Source organism: Phyllopteryx taeniolatus, chromosome 3, assembly GCF_024500385.1.
Source record: "Phyllopteryx taeniolatus isolate TA_2022b chromosome 3, UOR_Ptae_1.2, whole genome shotgun sequence".
Classification (NCBI taxonomy): Eukaryota; Metazoa; Chordata; class Actinopteri; order Syngnathiformes; family Syngnathidae; genus Phyllopteryx; species Phyllopteryx taeniolatus.
The window spans coordinates 31,470,120-31,489,113 of NC_084504.1; the positions used below are offsets into that span (position 1 = coordinate 31,470,120).

At 44.9% G+C, this 18,994-nt stretch overlaps 2 protein-coding genes across 7 annotated transcripts; one reads left to right on the forward strand and one right to left on the reverse strand.

Annotated features, from left to right (window-relative positions):
- Positions 1–572: 572 nt before the first annotated feature.
- Positions 573–12,468, reverse strand: kdm2ba (lysine (K)-specific demethylase 2Ba). Of its 6 annotated transcripts, none has more exons than XM_061768655.1 (10): positions 12,339–12,468; positions 9,019–9,243; positions 8,633–8,776; positions 7,891–7,979; positions 7,346–7,631; positions 6,402–7,213; positions 3,573–3,736; positions 3,326–3,487; positions 1,937–2,155; positions 573–960 (listed from the first exon to the last, which is right to left on the reverse strand). In XM_061768655.1, the coding sequence occupies exons 1-10, from the start codon at positions 12,390–12,392 to the stop codon at positions 779–781; spliced, it is 2,337 nt and encodes a 778-aa protein (XP_061624639.1). In that variant the 5' UTR covers positions 12,393–12,468; the 3' UTR covers positions 573–778. The 6 variants fall into 6 exon arrangements, with proteins under 6 accessions (XP_061624639.1, XP_061624640.1, XP_061624641.1 ...); XM_061768656.1 differs by having other exon boundaries at positions 9,019–9,240; positions 12,339–12,464; XM_061768657.1 differs by having other exon boundaries at positions 7,346–7,624; positions 7,893–7,979; positions 12,339–12,431.
- Positions 12,469–15,444: 2,976 nt separating this feature from the next.
- LOC133475602 (calcium release-activated calcium channel protein 1-like) lies at positions 15,445–18,894 on the forward strand. The gene is made up of 2 exons (XM_061768675.1): positions 15,445–15,726; positions 16,865–18,894. The coding sequence occupies exons 1-2, from the start codon at positions 15,613–15,615 to the stop codon at positions 17,408–17,410; spliced, it is 660 nt and encodes a 219-aa protein (XP_061624659.1). The 5' UTR covers positions 15,445–15,612; the 3' UTR covers positions 17,411–18,894.
- The last annotated feature ends 100 nt before the right edge of the window (positions 18,895–18,994 follow it).

Here is an 18,994-nt window from a genome sequence, read left to right on the forward strand (position 1 = left end):
TCAGTGCTAAACGTGTTCGTCAGCTTCGTGCTACTGGCTTGACTGTTAAACCAGACCCACTATTAATTAAACAACTTTGTATAAAATATTTGCAAATGTTATTTGACCCAGCTCTGTCTGATAGCTCTGCCAAAGACTCGTTGCTAAGCCCACGAATAAATACAAACTGTAGTAAAAAATAAATAAATGCTTAAATGTCCAGGAATCCCATAAACCACAACACAAACTGTTAAAAAAAATAAAATAAAGTAACTGAAGATACAATGAGGCTTTAGGAGTTGTTACTGAAATACATCCCGGGTGTCCAGGAACTTTCTTCATAACTTAATGGATTGTTTGTATGTAGGTATGTACAGTGCATGTTATGTGATTTTTAATTGTGCCCAAGTCCAACAGAATTTTGGGCCCTAGTAAGGAAGAGAAGCTGGAGAATGGCACAACGCTCGGCTGATACACTGAATTGCCTCCAGAAGATAATTAGCTCCCGAGCAAGTGGACTTACTGTAAACTCGCGTTTCTAGAAAAATACTGCTTTCAAATATCTGAGGAACGAAATCAAAACAACGGAAGAGTTCGGTACAAGCACATTTTTTTTTTATATAGAAATACAATCTCAACACAAACACATGCTCGTTCTTTCTCACTCTGGTCCATCTCGTCAGTCCGTTGATTCCTTTAATTGTGACATCAACTCCGAGAGCTACTGCAGGCCCGGTATGAAAAGCAAAAACGTCCCAATAAGTGCAAATTGTCTTTCGCTCCATTTGATCATTGTGAACTAGCTCGTCTTCTGCAGCAGTTTGTCCTCCTTCAGTCTAAACGGGACGCTCACAGACATTTCGGCGATGAACCTCTCGCAGCCCGCCTTGGTCACCTGCTTGCAGAAGCGAAGGTCAATCTGGCAGATGCTCCCGCAACGCTTGAAAAAGTTCAGGGAGTGATCTGTGACCCGGTTACAAACTAGGCAAGGAAGAAAAGAACGCATGAGTGAATTTGTAGTCACGAAAAGCAAAATCGGATATTTGACTGGTAGATGTGCACTAATCTTGCTCAACTGCACAAACTTAAGTATTGCTACATCTTGTAATGGGAAGATTTGATTCACATCATTCATTATATTGCTTATGTTATTCATTTTTACACTTGCTATACTAATCTTTCTGTATTGCATTACCTTTTTCATCTGGTTTTGTGTTTAATATTGTTTACGCATAAAAAAAAAAGTCTACAGGAAACTAATTACATATTTCCAATGTGTAAAGGCTCCAACCGAAAGCAGACATGATAACCTTGAAGAAATGCCCTTCAACCAGATGTAGCTTGTTAAATAGACACAAATGTACTAATATAATGATTCAAAGTTTACCAACAGGTGCCTAGCAATACATTTAGAGTATCAGTGACCTTAATTTATTTCAGTAGTTCAATTTAAAAAAGTGAAAAGATTAGAGAGGGAGAAATATTTCATGATTTCATTTGTTATAATTGTGATATTGTAGTTAATTGAAACCCAAACTTCACCATCTCAATAAATTAGAACATTACGTTAAGAAACAATCAAAAGAGATTTGCAATTTAGAAATGAGATGGGAATTGGCATTCTGAAAAGTATTTCTCTACGCGTTTAATCAGTTTTGTGAGTTTTACTTTTAGAGTAGGTCGACTGAAATAAATGAACGTTTCTACGATAATCGAATTCATGGTGATGCACCTGTATGCCTGAAGCTTCGGTGATTAATGTTTTCTGTCATTTGTTGGCTGAATCTTCCAAACCAAACGGGCCCGACAAAGAATTCACCCCCAGGCCTTCTGGCTATTGCAACATGACTGAAACTTGATTCCGTGACCACGAGGTGTGGTCCAGCTAGTGGTCTAACTAGTTAGGTAACAACCCAGACAGGTTTGAGTTAAGACACCCTCGGCCGCCGTCCTTTACCTGACAGGTTGATTTCTGTGAGCGAGTCTCGAGTGGTGGTTCCCGCCGCCGTCAACAGGTTGACTGACTGGTCGTTGACGTGGTTGCAGTAGCTCAGGTCCAGCCGGGACAGCAGAGGCATCTGGCGAATGATGAGGCGTAGGGACGTGTCGGTGATGTCCAGACCCGCCAGACGCAGATCCTCCACATTCCGCAATTTGCAGCGGTTATCCAGCTGACCTGTCCGTCGGTGACATCCGCACACACGACGTGTTGATTAAGCTCTAATTGTATGCTAACATTACAGGCTAGCAGAGGTGGAAGTAGGTCTCAAGTCTCAACCTTCAAGCTTGAAGCAAAACCCAAATTACTGCGGCAAAAATCGAGCAAGTCGAGTTGAGTCTCCGATTAAGGTCAAGCAGGTCCAGACAAGTTATGACTTGGGTAAATAAAGCAAGTCATATAATCTTGCACAGTCACAACATATATTCACATATTAGCCAGTTTGCACTCGGTATCTGGACATTCGCAATGGCATCGTTTGCACAATCCACAGCATCCACTGCACAGCACCATCTCCAAGCGGAGCAGCGGCTACAGTGATTTATTTGCTGCTGTCACTGCCCTGGGAGAAATCCTTCCTTCCCCACGACGTGCGGCTTGTGAATTCAACACTGGGAGGCAACGTGAACCGCTAACAACACTTTCCCTCAACTCTCTACTGTCAACTGCACTCGGCCAGTCCAGAGCACTTAAAAGTCAACTCAACCGTCTTCCTCTTGAACTGAATCTGCTTTCATCCCCTTCCTCTGCCAAATCAAGACAAACACCATGCATGTGCGCAATATAATCACAGATAATGTTTCGCACGCAAACTAAAAGCAGCAAAATCATTAACCGCCTGACAATGTTGAAGGCTGATATTGTCTTATTATAACTCACATCACTAACAAAATCTTTTCATCCATTTCTAATCGTAGGCCAGGAGGCATATCAATCCTGATTTTTAAAAAAAACCTCACATTTTACCCATAATATTTCCATAACCGACCCAGACAGATTTATAATAATCAAAGCCACCATTATCCAGACAATTTTCAAATGTTATCAGGCAAGACTTGCTAAGTAATGTAGTTCAAGTCTCAGTGAAGTCGAATCTCACGACCACCACGTCAGTCAGTCCAAGTTGCCCAAAATTGGCGACCTGAGTCTGAGCCGAGTCAAGTCACGTGACTCGAGTACTCCCAGCAACCCTCTTGCAAGTTAGCCCTTAATAGTCATAAAGACAAATCCATGCTTCAGTCTGTCATTAACAGATCGTTTGCAGCTTCGTATAAAACGTACCATAAAACTTAACCCATTAAAAACACACCTGCGATTGAGCTAATTTGATCCACTTAGTTTAGTTACCTGGCCTGTTGTCTGTGGGAGGTGACAGGAGATCCCTCATCTGTGCGTCCTTGAGTCCCTCCACCCACTGGACGTCCAGCGTTCGTAGCAGCGGGCAGCTGGACGTGCAGAGTGCAGATACGGCCGCCCACGAACACCCAGATAACTTTAACACTCGCAGACCTGACAGACCAGACACAGCGGCACTTCAGCACATCGAGGCCGAGTAAAAGCTAAAGGGGAGCCACGATCCCCCTCGATGTGGTACCTGGCAATCTGTTAATCAGCCAGCTGAGTTGTTTCTTGGAAATGTTGGTCCAGCTGAGGTCCAGGGAGAGCGGCTGTCGCCGAATGATCCCGCTCAGCATGAGTGGCGTGATGGAAGTGCAGCGGTTCAGATCGATCTTGGTCCAAAGTCTTTTATCGCAGCACCTGGACGTCAGGAACAGACAGTCGGTTTGCAATCAGGGGCGGACCGATTTATCTGCTACGTCGACGGATCGGGTTATAGTCCAACTACGTCGATCTGTGCTCGGCAAGTTGCCCTTGCGGACGACGTTTCGCCATCGAAAAAATAATGCATTGGATTTAAGCACGGCCGACTTTATACGCGCGCGTTTTAGCACTTTCAATGATAAAAGACGTTCAACATTACTCTAAGTTGGTGGTCTGTCTGTGACATCATGCCAATACACAACAAAACAGCATAATGGACGGCAGATGAGAAGCTGCGGCGAGCGAAAAATGATCAAGCCATAAGGCCACCATGGTGGCCCAGTGTGTGGAAACACTTTCCCTTTTGCAAAGACGGAAATGTTCTAAAGAAGTCGCTCGCCGTTTCTCCAACCACCTACCGAGGCGTCGTGGAATTTTCGCATTTCTCGCCACCCGTTCCAGCACGTGTGGGAGCACATTAAGAATTTAAGAACAAACGCAGCAGAGCATAATTGAGTACTCTCGGTCACTTTACACTCAAGTAGCGTGCTTCGGGCTCCAGGTCAACACAAACCAATAGCATCTTATCCTCCACGACTGGTTGAAACCAAAAATGACCCTACAGTCCCTGGCCCTTACTAGAGGCATCACCGCACAAGTGTGCCAGCAAAGAGAGGTTTCAGTACTGCTGGCGACACAGCCGATGCGTTTTGCGGCCAGATCGTGATCAGCTGATATTTTAAGAAAGAAAGAAATAATCTGTCGTCACTGAAGAATAGTTGGTTACACTTGATATGTTGGTAATTATCAGTTCACTTCTGTTTGTTTGCTAAAATGAGAGTAGTTGCCAGTTCAACCACGACTCAGTCAACCTGAGGAGATGTGGTTTTTAGTTTAGTTTTGATACTGATCTTGAAAAACAACATCAGCAGTAGCAGGTAAACCTACTGTTAATCCAACTTGAAGACAAAGGAAGTGTGAAAGCATTTGCCAATAATTGTTGTTTAGTGTTTATTATATCCAGAATTAATTTCAGCTGATTCCCTTACAAGAAACATCAGGAATCTCGCAAATTTCACCTGCACAGTCCAATAGCTGAGTATTTATTTCACAGTCACACTGGTGGGGAATGTTTGGCTAAGAAGCGACTGAATTGATTTCAAGCCAGTAAATTGTCTCAGATCGTACCGTTTGCGAAATCAACCAATATCGTCGAATAGGCAACCGTGAATCGTGATAAGTCTTTTATTAATTGTTTCACCTCTAGTAAACTGGTTCAACTGGAACAGGTTAAAAGCTAAACTTGGCTTCTATTGCTTGTCGTGACACTTCTGGAGCAGTGCAATGATGAGAAAGCGTGATTCTGAACCATCAGGACTTCTTTGTGACGTGTCTGCGCAATTGGCAGTGACAGAAACGCTTCTACCAAACGGTGAACGTTTGGAGCAGAAACAAATGCCGATTTGGTCCTTTCAGATGGATTGGCAATCAAAGATGATAAAGAGTCATTATTTTGTTACTTGGAAATCTGACAACGAGGAAACATTGCCTGATTTCGGGCTCGGATTAACAATCAAAAAAGGATTGAGTTTGATTTCAGTTTAATTAGTCACATTTACATTACCTGGAAGTTTGTTAACGAGCATTAGTACAGCGATGTTAGCTTTGTCGCCGGCGCCACGATCCGTCCGGACTACGGCCACGAACCATTGAACAATCCATCAGGTATACATCAAGGACAAACACGTTTGAAACATTATCATGATCATTATTTTTTTTTTTTGGCTTTTGCTGCAGTCACAAGCAGTTTGTGAAGGTTTTCCTTCTCTTTGCGCCAGACTTCCTGTGGACACCCGCCGCCCTAACCGAGACATATGCCCACAGCTCCTCACGCATTTTTGCACAATGGTTGAAAGAAGAATGCAAATAACGTTGTTGCGGTCGAAGTTATTTGGACCAAGTCGAGTAGTCCACATTTGGTTCTCGGTGTGGACGCGAATGACTTGAAAACAATGCGATCGGACAAGCAGCAGCGAAAGCAATCGTTCCGTTTTCTTCTTCGATCCTTTAGTATAAGGTCAGCTGTTTTAGATCAGTCTTGGGCCTTAAGACAATATCAAACGTGTTTGATATAATCACAAGTCTTTCAATCTTTGCGGTGATGTGACACAATCAACAACCAATAGATGAGCTCAAAAAAAACGGAAACAATCAAAGGGGCTGGGCTTCAACCTCAGTCTGAGACTCGGTTGTGAGTAAAACTTGTCTTAAGATGTGAGCAGGTGTGAGATGATCGTTTTCAACGTTTTCTGATGTAAAGGTAGCATTAGGCCTTTTGTTCCTTTAAATACATCATTCTCGATGTTAGAATAACAGCTGCCGGGTAATTTGAGGAATTGCGGTCTAGACCTATCTTTACTGATGCTCGTTACCCAACTTCATGTTAACGCGACAGATTACTGTAAATATTCAAATCAAACCCAGTCCTGACACCCGTTTTTCATTTTCATACTTTAGATCTGAGCCAAAAAGTGAAATATGCTTCTTTTGTGTGTGTGTGTGTGTGTGTGTTAGATTGAAAAACAAATACAATAGTTCGATTGGCGCTTTTTTTTTTTTTTTTTTTTTTTTGCAAGCTTAGCTGTCTGTGCGTTGCATTTACCATCTGTTCCAGGTCTTGGACACTCTCATGCAGCAGCAGAGCTCCTGATGTGTGAGGTGGTTGAAGATCTTCATCCAGACCTCACGCTGGAGGACATGCATTTTCCCGTCTTTGAGAGGCAGCCTGTCGGGAGGCGGGCTTATCGGGGGGGGCCGAATGACGTGCCGCTCCATTTGGACACACTTGGGCGGCGAGCGCGGAGGCACCGGCCGGGTGGTCGGCGTGCTCCTGTTGAAGCCCAGCGGAGTGATCTGACTCGGGTAGAAGTGGCGCAGCTCCCAGGGGGTGCCGTTCATCTCCTTGGTCTTCAGGTGGGGCCTCTGCTCGCCCATGTCATTGCTGTTCCGGAACAACCTGTTGGGTTCCTCGTTTTCAGACTCGGGCTCCACCTTCAGAGGCTGCCGGTTCTCGTTGGCCAGGCAGTCTTCGGTCTTCTGTATTTCCTGGTTCAGCGCTTTACTCAGCTCTCTGCTCAGCTCCCTGTTGGGTAAACGGCGTTTGCGGCGAGCTTTGGGTCGAGGGCCTTTCTCCTGGGTCTCGCTTCCGCCTTCGCTGCTGGGGCCGGCTTGCGGAGAGCTGCAGTGGGAGTGGTCGCTATCCACGACGGGCATTTTGAGGGAAGAATTTAAAAGATCGCTCCTATAGTCTCTATCATCTGCCAAGTCCTCAGCAGCACCCAAACGCCCATTTCTCTCCACGAAACTCCGGAAGTGAAGCTCCCTTCCGTCTTCGTCATCGTCCTCGTATGCATCTTCCTCTTCCATCTTGATTTGCTGAAGGAGTTTTGAAAAACTAGGTTCGTCTGACCTTTCCTACAAAGAAGAAAACGGAAGTTACTTTGACGTCACGGGTGTGAAATTCTCTCTGTGAACACGACATCTGAAATCCATCCGCTACTAAATTCTAACAAGAGTACAAAGAACCATTGCTACATGACAACCGACCTTCTTTCTTCCTCTGAAATCGTCTTCCTCCTCTTCATCAAAGAGCTTCCTCTTCTTCCTCAGCTTATCCTCGAGGCGGGGTCGGGGAACGCCGCCGGGGGACAGCAGGGGCGGCTGCCGGTGGAGAGGCTCGTCGGGTCGGTGCCTGGGTGTCTCCTCCCTGTCGGGCCTTCTCTTGACTGATGAAGACATGTCCCCCTCCTCCTTCACAGGCTTCTGCTCCCTCAGCAGAGAGCCAGGGAGGTTGGAGGCGTACTTGAACCCTGGACCCCTTTTTTGCTTTAATACCAAAAGGGGCGAAAAGTGCAAGACAACTTTATACCTTTAGCCTATTGCTCCTCATAAATTCAAGTTGACTGAAGTTATTATACAGTACTTAAAAAGACAGATGACTATTATGTTACTATAAATACAACTCAAGCGAGATCACAAAGCAACTCCTCTGTGAGTGTGTAACTATATTTCAGAGTAAAAGTACCTCCTGACCTAAGACTCCTCCAACACTTGTGGCTCAATCTAAAGCCTCCTCGCACATCTTTGAACTCACTTTTCCGCTCTTTCCGGCATGGTTGCACTTCGGGCATTCCCAGCAGTTGGGGAGCTCGTCATTCACCACACCAGAAGCATCGCTCACCTAACAGGTCAGCGAGAAAAACAGAAACATTAAGACAAGAATAGTCATAATAGTGTCCTGGATTCAGTTTGCTCTGACACAAAGGTCACGAAGGAAGTGAAAGTGAGAGTGGTGTGGGTCCGTTTGACAGTTAAACCTCAGCCACACTTAAAAATGCAGGATTTGACTGTCAGGATTTTGTAAATGAGAGGTGGGTGTGGTCCAAAGTGTTACAATTGGAAACAATTGCCTGTGATACACACCACCACAGCGGGAGCATGCTGTGAAAAGACGGCACGGTCTGTTTAACTTGTTTGAGCAAGGATATGCTTGCAGCCAACTGTTGCGTTCGACTTACGAAGTGCAAGCGGCATACCTCGCTTGACGTGCTTTGGATTGAATGTCACTAAACAACTATGATGTGACTTTTTCTCACACTATGTCAGCGTTATTGTTACAGACTGCTGTGCGGGTTTCTCTTGATTGATGATGTCACACCCACAAGACATCAGGTGGAAACATGTCGAAGGTCAAGCGCCTGTAGTTAAAACCACTGAGTCACTCGTGTGAGTTTATGATGACCCGGCATTCTCGGCACAAGATTCAACTCATGAATCACCAGATGAGTGATTTGACTGCGAGGGAGTTGGCGTTCACAGGCTGCCTCGGCGTACCTTGAGGCAGTTGGGATGGACAATTTCGTTGCAGATAGAACATTCCATTAACATGAAGTTGAACTTGTCCTCCTCTTCCTCCAGTGTATCCTCCTTCCCAGCCTCCTTACACACCACGCATACCGCTGTGTGAGGCAGAACAGGCTGCAGCGGAAAAGAAGGAGCACAGAATCTTGTTAGGAGTCGGAAATGCCGACTTTGTGATTCGTGATTCAGAACTCTGTACGTCTTGCGTGCATTATTTGCATGCATTATTATGTCTTTGTGACTTATTAATGGAGGTGTGCGGCGACAGCTCCAAATAAAATGGACTTCAACCCATGCCCGTGTTATCTCTGCCATTCGAATGAAGTAAAATAATTTGAATAATAAAACAGCTGACTCACTGCTATGCACTGTCTCATAATGCAGGACTGTTTCATGCGGCCCGGACCGCCGAACTTCTTCATGTCCTTGCAGAAGTGACACTCCCCACACTCTGTCCGCATGCACGCTTCGCACTTTCGGCAACGCGTTCTCCTCCGTCTGGCTCCTGACGAGCTACGACTCGATGGCAGTTTAACAGCCGACGCTGTCGCCATCTTGGGCTTCGGACGATTGGCTGCACGCTGCTGCAAGAGTGAAAAACAACGTTTAGGATTCTAAATGCCACTGGCCAATATTACAATCTAATTTAAAATGACAAGCACGCAATACAATTTTTTACCACAATTCGGTATTTTCATCAACAGAGGATCCCGCTGAGATCCTCTGAACAGGATGATAAATTACATACAGATTGAGTGACTCAACAAAACAAATAAGAGGAAAAAAGCAGAGCTGTAACTAAAACATGTGACATACAGCAGTCAAATATCATTCCCATGTGGATTTCTCTCATCTCTTTTAATACTTCTTTGGTTGCTATGGAAGGATGGTAAATCACTGAGAGGGGGGGGGGGGGGGGGGGGAAGACAAATCACACGCCATTACACAGACTCCCTTTCCAACTAGAGACGTTACCTAGGCAACACGCTCGTCTTTCTGCTGGTGGATATGATTTTTAAGGACTGCAGGGGATGCGTGAAAAATGATATTGCAGAGGTTTATGTTTTAGAGGAGGAATTCAATTGTTCTATGCCTGTCATTATTACAATTATGAATATAATTATAGCTATTTGTAAAGCCTGGGAAAGCGTCTAATTATATCTACGACTGTCCTCTACAGATGACTATTTGTCAGCTAGCTGAACTGAACTTGTTGAAGGCTCTTGTCTAAAAAGGAGACAAACTGCTTCAGCAGGTTAGCCGTGCATGTGTTCCCTTCAAAGCGTTTGATCTGTGGGCAAAAGTGCGCCAGCTTCCCAACGCTGGGGGAAAAAAGCAGTCGAATGTCTCGTCGGCTGACCCGGCCGACTGTCAAGATATTCCAGGTTAAAGACAACCGAGCACTGCGTTTAGCTGGCAATTTGGAAAACAAGCGCAAAGACCTTTCGGTTGACCGTAGCAAAGACGGGAACCCAGATCGTTTATGCTGCCCTGATTAGCTGAGATGAAAACACCTTCCTGTTGAACAGAAGCACTTCATTCTCACTTGCCCTCAGGAGCATTTTGTATGATGGACAGTTGACACCTGTTTACACCTGCACAAAAAAAGGTCAACACAGCTACTTTTTACAATGATGTATCTGTCTTTACATACTTGAGAAGGTAATCGTTCTAGTTTAAGTAATAAGGGTGAGGTCATAGTGGGTGTGGTGGTACACTGGAGTGAATCATAATGAAATGCTTTCTGATGCTTTGTAATGTTCAAATGGAATACCAAAACCATCTTTAATATCCGACACATATGTGACACCTGTCAATACCACAGGGTAAATATGAGAAGTGGGTCCAAGATGAAGATGGTTTTTCTCTCTCGTGTAGTCAATTGTTGCTCGGCATTATTGTTGACGACCTCGCGGTCGGGAGCGTATATACTTTTGTCTATAGTACATACGAAATAAACTTTCGCCTGACTCCACTGAATGAATGGATGACGGTTCAGCAAGGTTGCCCGCCACATTTTTTGGCTGATTTCTTATACCGTGATTAGCGTATTCAACAGATTCAGCGGTCTTTATAGAAGTTCCGCAGGATTATTCTTCACATGTACAACATCATTGCACGGCAGAGAAGGTGAAATAATAAAACTATTAGCGGGTGTTGTGTAGGAAGCGGGAGAAATTTCACCCAAAATATTAGGAATCTTACCTGGATATACTTAGAAGAGGATTGCGTTATTTTTAGCGCTGCTCATTATTGCGAGTCGAGCATCAACAGTCATGCTATTCTGCAACCCCCCCAAAAAAATGTGAACTATAGTTTTTCTTGGTTCAGACACTTTATGATGTGGCTATGATGCAATGTTACTGCCATTATATCACTCACTAAATGTCCAATCAGACTGAGCTGATGTTTTGGACATACTGTTTGCATATCTGATTATTGCTCCGATATGTTAAGATACAATAATAACCAGTTTAGCTGAGCAAAAGCATATCTGACCATTATACATGACTACTTAACTATACATTAATAGGCTGTGAATGATTCTTAATCCCCTATAAGACCTTTTTTTTTTTTTGCACAGTCACTTATCACTCTTAAAGTTATCATTTCCCCCCACAACTTGAATGAGTAAATACAGTATTTAGAAATAGACAAGGTTACAGATTGTACTCAATGGTGTTCGTTTCAAATCCAAGAGTGACGTATCTATATTTATGTCTCAACACATCAACGCGTCGTATGGAGTCTGCAAATAAGCATCCCATCCCTGCCTTAGGGACACGCGTGATAAGGCACAACAACTCCGATGAGCAGTGAAACGCACTTCACCTGCTCCACGACAGACGAGGAAAGCCACATCAAAGCCATGGATGCACTCTTTTTGCCACATTTTCCAAAGTGGGACCACCTGAACAGCCCGAAAGGGGGCTGCAGCGTTACAACTTGTCAAGGGGTCACTTGGTTCTGTTTGGACCAGCGTTCTCCATGCAACAGAAGGAGACACACTTCATTGTTCACTCTCCCCATCCCCCCTCCACGGCCCCTGCTAAGAGAAGATTTGGCCTGGAGCCTTCTTAAAGACAGTGTAACTTAAGGAAGTGGGTGAAATTCATCCCTTTTTCTTTTTTCTTTCTTTCTTTTTTTTTTTTTTTTTTTGCAGAAGGAGAACCAGCCAGCAGTAAGCAATCTGGTTTTCGAAAAGCCACGGAATAGTAGCAGCAAGCAGTTGTGCTTCCACTGACACGAGAGTCGAAATGTCACAAGTTGCTTTGAGAGGTGGGCAGTGCAAAATGGGTCAGTTGATAGACGGTGACCGGGGGGGGGGGGGGGGGAGGACAACTCGGAGTTGCCAGTCGGATCAACACAACGAGTTGGTTTACCCACCCAAAAAAAAAAAAAAAAAAAAAAAAAAAAATCAACGTAAATGCCTGCTATTGCGCGTACGAATACATACAAGCCTCCAATAAAGGTTTCCGACGCATATTTCCCTTCTCGATCCACCGGGACGGCGAGGTAACGCTCGTGGACACAACAGTCTGCTCAGGTAATTGGGAGGAAGAAAAAAAAAAAAACAACACAGCTCTCTCGCAATAACGCGCTTTGAATTTTGCGCTTCAATTGACATGGAAATCGCATATCCAGTTGTGCTAACTTGGGTTAATCCAGTTGCTCTGACCTGTTCTGACTCTGAATCATATTCCTCATCGTCTCCACTCAATGACAAGGCCATGGCTCCGCGCTCATCGTTGGTGAAAAGCAGCGAAAATCTAACATGGCTGAACAAGACGAGCGAGAGAACACAGCGCCCTCCCCCTCCTCACTTAACCCCTCCCCCTTCCTCACCCCGAGCCCCCCCCCCCCCTCCCCTCCGCACCGACGTGCAGCCAGCTGGCACAGTGCACTAGGTTGAGTTCAACACACAAGCAAAACGTAGGAAACACCCCTTAGAAGAAACTCAACACTTAAAAAAAATATATAATACGTCATTAAAACACCAAATTACACGTGTTATATGTGTGTTTAAATTGTTTTTTTGTTCAAATGTATTCGCAAACCAAAGTATCTTTGTACAAGTCTGACCCAGGACCCCACACCAATGGTGTGGTGTCCAATGGTCCAATGGTACCGGAAGCGTCTTTGTTGTTACTGATGACCCTGAATGCAGCATTAAAGAAGCCGGAAATGAAGATAAGACGTTCACAAAAGATAGTTGATTATAAACAAACACGCCTTTTTTTTGCCTTCGATTTGCAGTTTGTAGTTATGTAACAGCAGCCTTTGACGTATCAGTTAAACGAGTCACCGCCCGATCATTATTTGAAGCACTTTCGAGGTAACAATTATGTGCGCCTGTTTTACGTTATCATGTTTTACATCAAATAAATCAGAATCAGAATCATCTTTATTTGCCAAGTATGTCCCAAAAAAAACCTAAATGAACATTTAGATGACTGCAAATACCCACAGCTAAAATTATTGACACTAGGAATTATTATTGATATTCTTTTGAAGAATATAATATATAATAATAATAATAATGTGGCTGAGGTCAAAACGGTCACCGTCTTTCATGACGTAACCAATCACCTTCAAGTTGTCTTCAAGAGTTATTTTTGTTCGTCAGAGTGAGATGAAGATGAAATTCCATCAAAGTTGCAAGTTCGGCGCTTGTTTTGCTGAAACTGTTGATCGATTTTCGTCAGTTCGCTGCCCACACTGTCGCCCGTGGCTTTTGAATGAATGAATGCCCAACTGTGTGTGCTGAGTATCAGAATACTGTTGTAAATTTGACCATTTGATTCCGAGTTATCGCCCTGATAAGTTGGAGTGTTTCGCAGCTGACTTTGGGCGACACCCGTTCGCAAGTCACTCACCAGGCACGAGACAGCCATTCGCACTTCCATTCACACCTATGGACAATTTGGAGTCTTCAGTGAACCTCACATGCATGTTTTTCAAATGCGGGAGGAAGCCGGAGGATCCAGAAAAGGCGAAAGGTCAACACAGAAGGGCCGGGGCGCAAATTTGAACTCGGAGTCTCTCGACTGTGAGGCCGACATGCTGACGACTGTGCTGTCTTATTATACATTTTCACATTATGGCTTGATCGCTGATTTCTGGCTACCTCAATAAATAATAGTGCTGCAAAAAGACAACTTAATTTTTTTTGCCCACCAGAAGAATAGATGTCTTCATCATTTCATGAGAAAACAGAAAAAGGGGAACTCAGAAGAGGAATAATGTAGCTTTACAGTAATTGTGAAATCTTGGACAACTTTTGTTCCTTTCCAAGTTCTCAAGGGAGCGAATGAAAGACTAACCGAACCTTTTTAATTGAACGTGCACAATATATAATCATATTTTAAGTGAGCTCCATTTACAACCCAATATTTGTTCCATGAAGGTGTATTATTTTATTCCCAACAGGCTATTCTCTTCATCTCGTACCATTTAGATGAATTTTTGTCCAGTCAGATTCCAGCATCAATGTGCTGCCACGGTGCCCTGCGATTGGCTGGAAACCAGTTCAGGGTGTACCCCGCCTCTCGCCCGAAGTTAGCCGGGATAGGTTCCGGCACGCCCGCGACCCGTGTGAGGATAAGCGGAACGGAAGATGAATGACCGAACGAACGGATGTGCTGCTACGTCATTTTAACCTGCCGAGGGCCTCGCCGGTCTAACTTGGACTATATTAGCAATGGGACTGTCTCTTTAAACAGCCGTATTTCAAATTCGCCCTCGCAAGGCCAGCGTGCTAGCCCTCGATGACGTCAGCATTTTTCTGTCCTGAAACATGTTACAGTCAACTTCGACGAGCAAAACGCGTCGTAGCAATCTGCAGACATTAAACGCGTTCACTGCCATTGACGGCTTTAGAAGTCAAATATCCATGTTGACTGGGAAGTCTGGCAGTGAATGGATTTGAAAACAATCAGCATCCCTGATCAATTTGATGCATTTGGTTGAAATGTTTTGTTATGAGATCAGTACGGGTTGCTCTCTGGAGCACTTGCCTGCTGTTACATTGCGTTTTTGTAGATTCTTGATGGTTTCTCTAATTGTGAGGTGGATTAAGTCAGCTCAGTCCCTACTGAAGGCCCAAGTAGCAAATTGACAGGAAAGGAACACTTTTATACTTTTTTTTTTTTTTACATAGTATAATGTGAAGGCAAAATACAAAACATGTTGTTGGATGAATGGCACTTTTCCAGTGTCAATGAAAATGAGCACGAATGTGTTTGGACGCAACTTGACTTTTGTATGGGACCTTACCAACAAGGTTTTGCCGTTGAACTTCCCCAAGCAGGCGGCACGGTGGCCGACTGGTTAGAGCGTCAGCCTCACAGTTCTGAGGTGCGGGGTTCAATCCCCGTCCCCGCCTGTGTGGAGTTTGCATGTTCTCCCCGTGCCTGCGTGGGTTTTCTCCGGGCACTCCGGTTTCCTCCCACATCCCAAAAACATGCATTAATTGGAGACTCTAAATTGCCCGTAGGCATGACTGTGAGTGCGAATGGTTGTTTGTTTCGATGTGCCCTGCGATTGGCTGGCAACCAGTTCAGGGTGTACCCCGCCTCCTGCCCGATGACAGCTGGGATAGGCTCCAGCACGCCCGCGACCCTAGTGAGGAGGAGCGGCTCAGAAAATGGATGGATGGATGGACTTCCCCAAGCAGCTTTATCGTGCGCATGTACCCACCGCGGACGCCAGGGGTCGCTCTCGTGCAGCTGCGCACTGCAGTACTGAATTGTGGGTACAGTAGCTCATGTTTCTGAGAGTCAGCTGTTGCAGTAAAGTTTTGGTGTGTTTTTTTTTTTTTTCTTTCCCCCCCTCTCTCGATCTTTTGTGCGCCACCGCTCGCTTTGCTTCCGTCTTTTTTTGTGTTTCTGCTGTTTCGTGAACGCGACCAGAGTGCCGCTCGCGTCCAATCTTCCCGCAGACTCGAACTCGGAATGAGTTTGAACGAGCATTCCATGCAGGCCCTGTCGTGGAGAAAGTTGTACTTGAGCCGGGCCAAGCTGAAAGCCACCAGCCGCACTTCTGCTCTGCTGTCGGGATTCGCGATGGTAAGGAAGTTCTTGGAGAGTTTTTATTTTTTATTTTTTATTTTTTTTGGGGTGGGGGGGGGGGGGGGCTACGTGGAAGCGCGACAAAACTGGTTTGCGAGGTCTTGCGGCCTTGACCCCTCCGTGACCTCGTTCAGTGCTGCGACGAGTCACAATTATGAAACAGTCCACCTGGAGTCGTCTCGTTGCTTCGTTTCACAAGTAAGACGAAGCCAGTAGACCGTCAACAGAGGTTCCGGCTTCGTAAACATAACAAGCCCCACCCCTTTCGCACCCAATTGCCGTTTTTGTTTTCATGTAGAGGAAGTTTGTGTATGCTTTTCGGAATTATACATTAGCGTAAAGGAATGTAGCAAGGTGGTCATAAAGATGTGCATTTGCACTGTGTCGATGCATACAGTACAGTGGATGGCAAAAGTCCACACACCCACATGCCAGGTTCTTGTGATATGCAAATAAATATGTGACGCACATTTCCAAAATACCCGTATGTTGAAAAATAGACGATATCGTTGCATAGAGGAGTGATAAACGAATAAACTATAGTTTGTAAAAATAGGACAAGGATCAAGGATTTGATGCCACTTTTCAAGTGGCAAATCAGCCCAAATTGACTTGCCCACACATCAATGCGAATCGTTTGCAAATTCGTGACTGAAACCTTGACGCTCTGCTGGAAAAATGCCCCGATGTTCGACTTATGAGAGAGAGAGAGAGAGAGAGGCGCTAACAATCTTGCTGCTAATTAGAGCGAGCTCCCAACATTGTAAAGATCTCAAATATGCGCCACGTCGCAAGGAGATTTAGTAACATTTCAAAACCTGTTCATCGTCCTTCGAAACTGTTACAAATGTTGTTCTCTCGTTTTTTTTTCGAGCGACATTTCAATTTCCCCAGCGCAAAACTTAGGAAGTAAGTCAAAAACAAACAAACCTTTTGAGGAAGTCTGAAAGGCGAAAGGACAGTTCTTGGTGGGTTTGAGGTAGAATGACCCTTTCACGCCTTCCTTCTAATGATCTCTCATGTAATGGATGGAATGTGATTTAAGGACGACGCAAGGGAAAATAATCATGGATAATTATGGCTATAGTCGTACATTGTGGTTATCAATTGAATTTGGACCTTATTTTTTGACCAGGTTGCCATGGTGGAGGTCCAGCTGGAAAGGAATTACCCGTATCCTCCGGGGTTGCTGATAGCCTTCAGCGCTTGCACCACCGTGCTGGTGGCGGTGCACCTGTTCGCGCTGATGATCAGCACCTGCATCCTCCCTAACCTGGAGGCGGTCAGCAACGTTCACAACCTCAACTCCGTCAACGAGTCCCCCCATGAGCGCATGCACCGCCACATTGAACTGGCCTGGGCTTTTTCCACCGTCATTGGCACCCTCCTCTTCCTCACAGAGGTCATGCTCCTCTGCTGGGTCAAGTTTCTGCCCCTGAAAAGCAACACGGAAAGCAACGCCACCATAAGTTCTGGCGAAGCCGCGGCCATCGCTTCCACTTGCATCATGGTGCCTTTCGGCCTGGTTTTTATCGTCTTCGCCGTTCACTTTTACCGCACGCTCGTCAGCCACAAAACGGACCGGCAGATCCGAGAGCTGAAGCAAGCCATTCGGCTGCAGAACCAACTGGACCACAGGATGGAAACCGATGACCTGAAGACCGTGGACCATTTCGCTTGATTCATTTGCTCGCTCGCATTCAGCAGCGCTTATGCGAGCGTTAGCGATATCCCGTTGACGCTCTTTTGCGTGTCATTTAGTGCGAGAATGTTCACGTGGAGCGATTCACACGGTCATTACGGTCAACGCGACATTTTGTTAAATGAAGGAAATATGGTCAATTTGACGTTACCAAAAATTCACAGCGAGAATTTGTTGTTGTTGGGCTGCCAGCACGGACGCAAATGATCCCTGGCAGAACAAATCTGGGTGTTCACATTCGCGTCAAATCGCCGATGCGTACGTGCCACCGCGTCACAACGTTTGCTGGAAATTGCTGATGTAGTTTTTGCGTCGTTCTGCTCTCATGCGGAGCAACCAACAGGGGAGAAAATGCGCCCGTTTCCCTTGACCTCACTGGAGCGGTCTCTTATACTGCATGTGTTATTTTTAGTCTTGCTAGTCATCATTATTATACGCGACTGTTGCTGATGTATCGGTACGTCGTTTTGTTTCTCGCGCTGGGTGGAATTTGTGTTATTTTAAAATTCAAATATCGGTAGTCAATTGTCAGTAGAGATGATTTGAATGGAAGTTTTATGACAAGCACCATTTTCAAATTGGCTATAAATCGAAGTGAGGGCACAGCTACGTACAAAAATCTTTGCCGTATTATTTGAAGTTTGTCAGAAAAAGAGATTTTGCACAAACGATTTCGTTCGCAAGAAGTCAACCACAAAGTAACAAATTTACAAAGTGCTTCACATGGAGAATGGCCAACATTGAAGACAAAAACAAATCTTAATGGCTGGAAATGTATTCTCGTGATTTACGAGAACTAGATTAAAAGTGTACTTTTGAAAGCTGCTGGTTTATGTGGAGCGCCGTATACGAAGTCGTTCAGCGGTTAACAGAATCATCGGAATTGAATTCCTTCAGCCGCAGCTGCGCAACGATATTCACGTGGTAGCGATGAGGAAAAGCTTCTTGCGGCGTTTGTCAAAACAGCAACGTAACTCGCTATTCGTTTTTCCCCCACTCAGCTGAAGTTATGCATGTTTGTTTGTTGCAAATGTCCGGAGAACACGTCTTTGTTGATGGTTTACACGCTCGAGCGTGCTCGCGCGTTGACGTGGTTTGTACGATTGGCCCGTGGCACAATCGAGCGTTTACTGCGTTTTTTCTCTCGTTTTCTTTTTGTGTGCGCACAGCGTCTGCGGTTACGCGGGAACGGAAGGTACGGCACAGACGTGCAGGCTACGCAAAGATAAATGGCACTTATCGGTTCATGTGACCATCTTGGGCAAAGAGCCTCTCAGCCCACCTACGGTGTTTCGCTTCGAACAGATAATTGCGCTGTGGAATTGTGTGCGTTATTTATTGTATATGCAGAGGCTGCATGAATGTATGGTGACAAATGCAGCGTATCTGGTGAGCTTTACCAGGGTGTTTTTTTTTTGTTTGTTGCCAATTTACAAATAAAACACAATTTGTGTGATGCTGAACCACGTTTTTACCTCCCTCTTTATAGTACCGCTAATTCCTTATATGGTATTACAATTGAAGGAGAGGAATATGTCCTTGGATTCATGTTATGCCCTGTCA

Excerpts from the sequence above, each read along its gene's own strand:
- LOC133475602 (XM_061768675.1), top strand. The coding sequence starts at position 15,613 with ATGAGTTTGAACGAGCATTCCATGCAGGCCCTGTCGTGGAGAAAGTTG. Across the intron at positions 15,727-16,864 it reads TGCTGTCGGGATTCGCGATG|GTTGCCATGGTGGAGGTCCA; the intron begins GTAAGGAAGTTC and ends TTTTTTGACCAG.
- kdm2ba (XM_061768653.1), bottom strand. The coding sequence starts at position 12,287 with ATGTCAATTGAAGCGCAAAATTCAAAGCGCGTTATTGCGAGAGAGCTG. Across the intron at positions 8,777-9,018 it reads TTATGAGACAGTGCATAGCA|CCTGTTCTGCCTCACACAGC; the intron begins GTGAGTCAGCTG and ends TTTCCGCTGCAG. Across the intron at positions 961-1,936 it reads CACAGAAATCAACCTGTCAG|TTTGTAACCGGGTCACAGAT; the intron begins GTAAAGGACGGC and ends TTCCTTGCCTAG.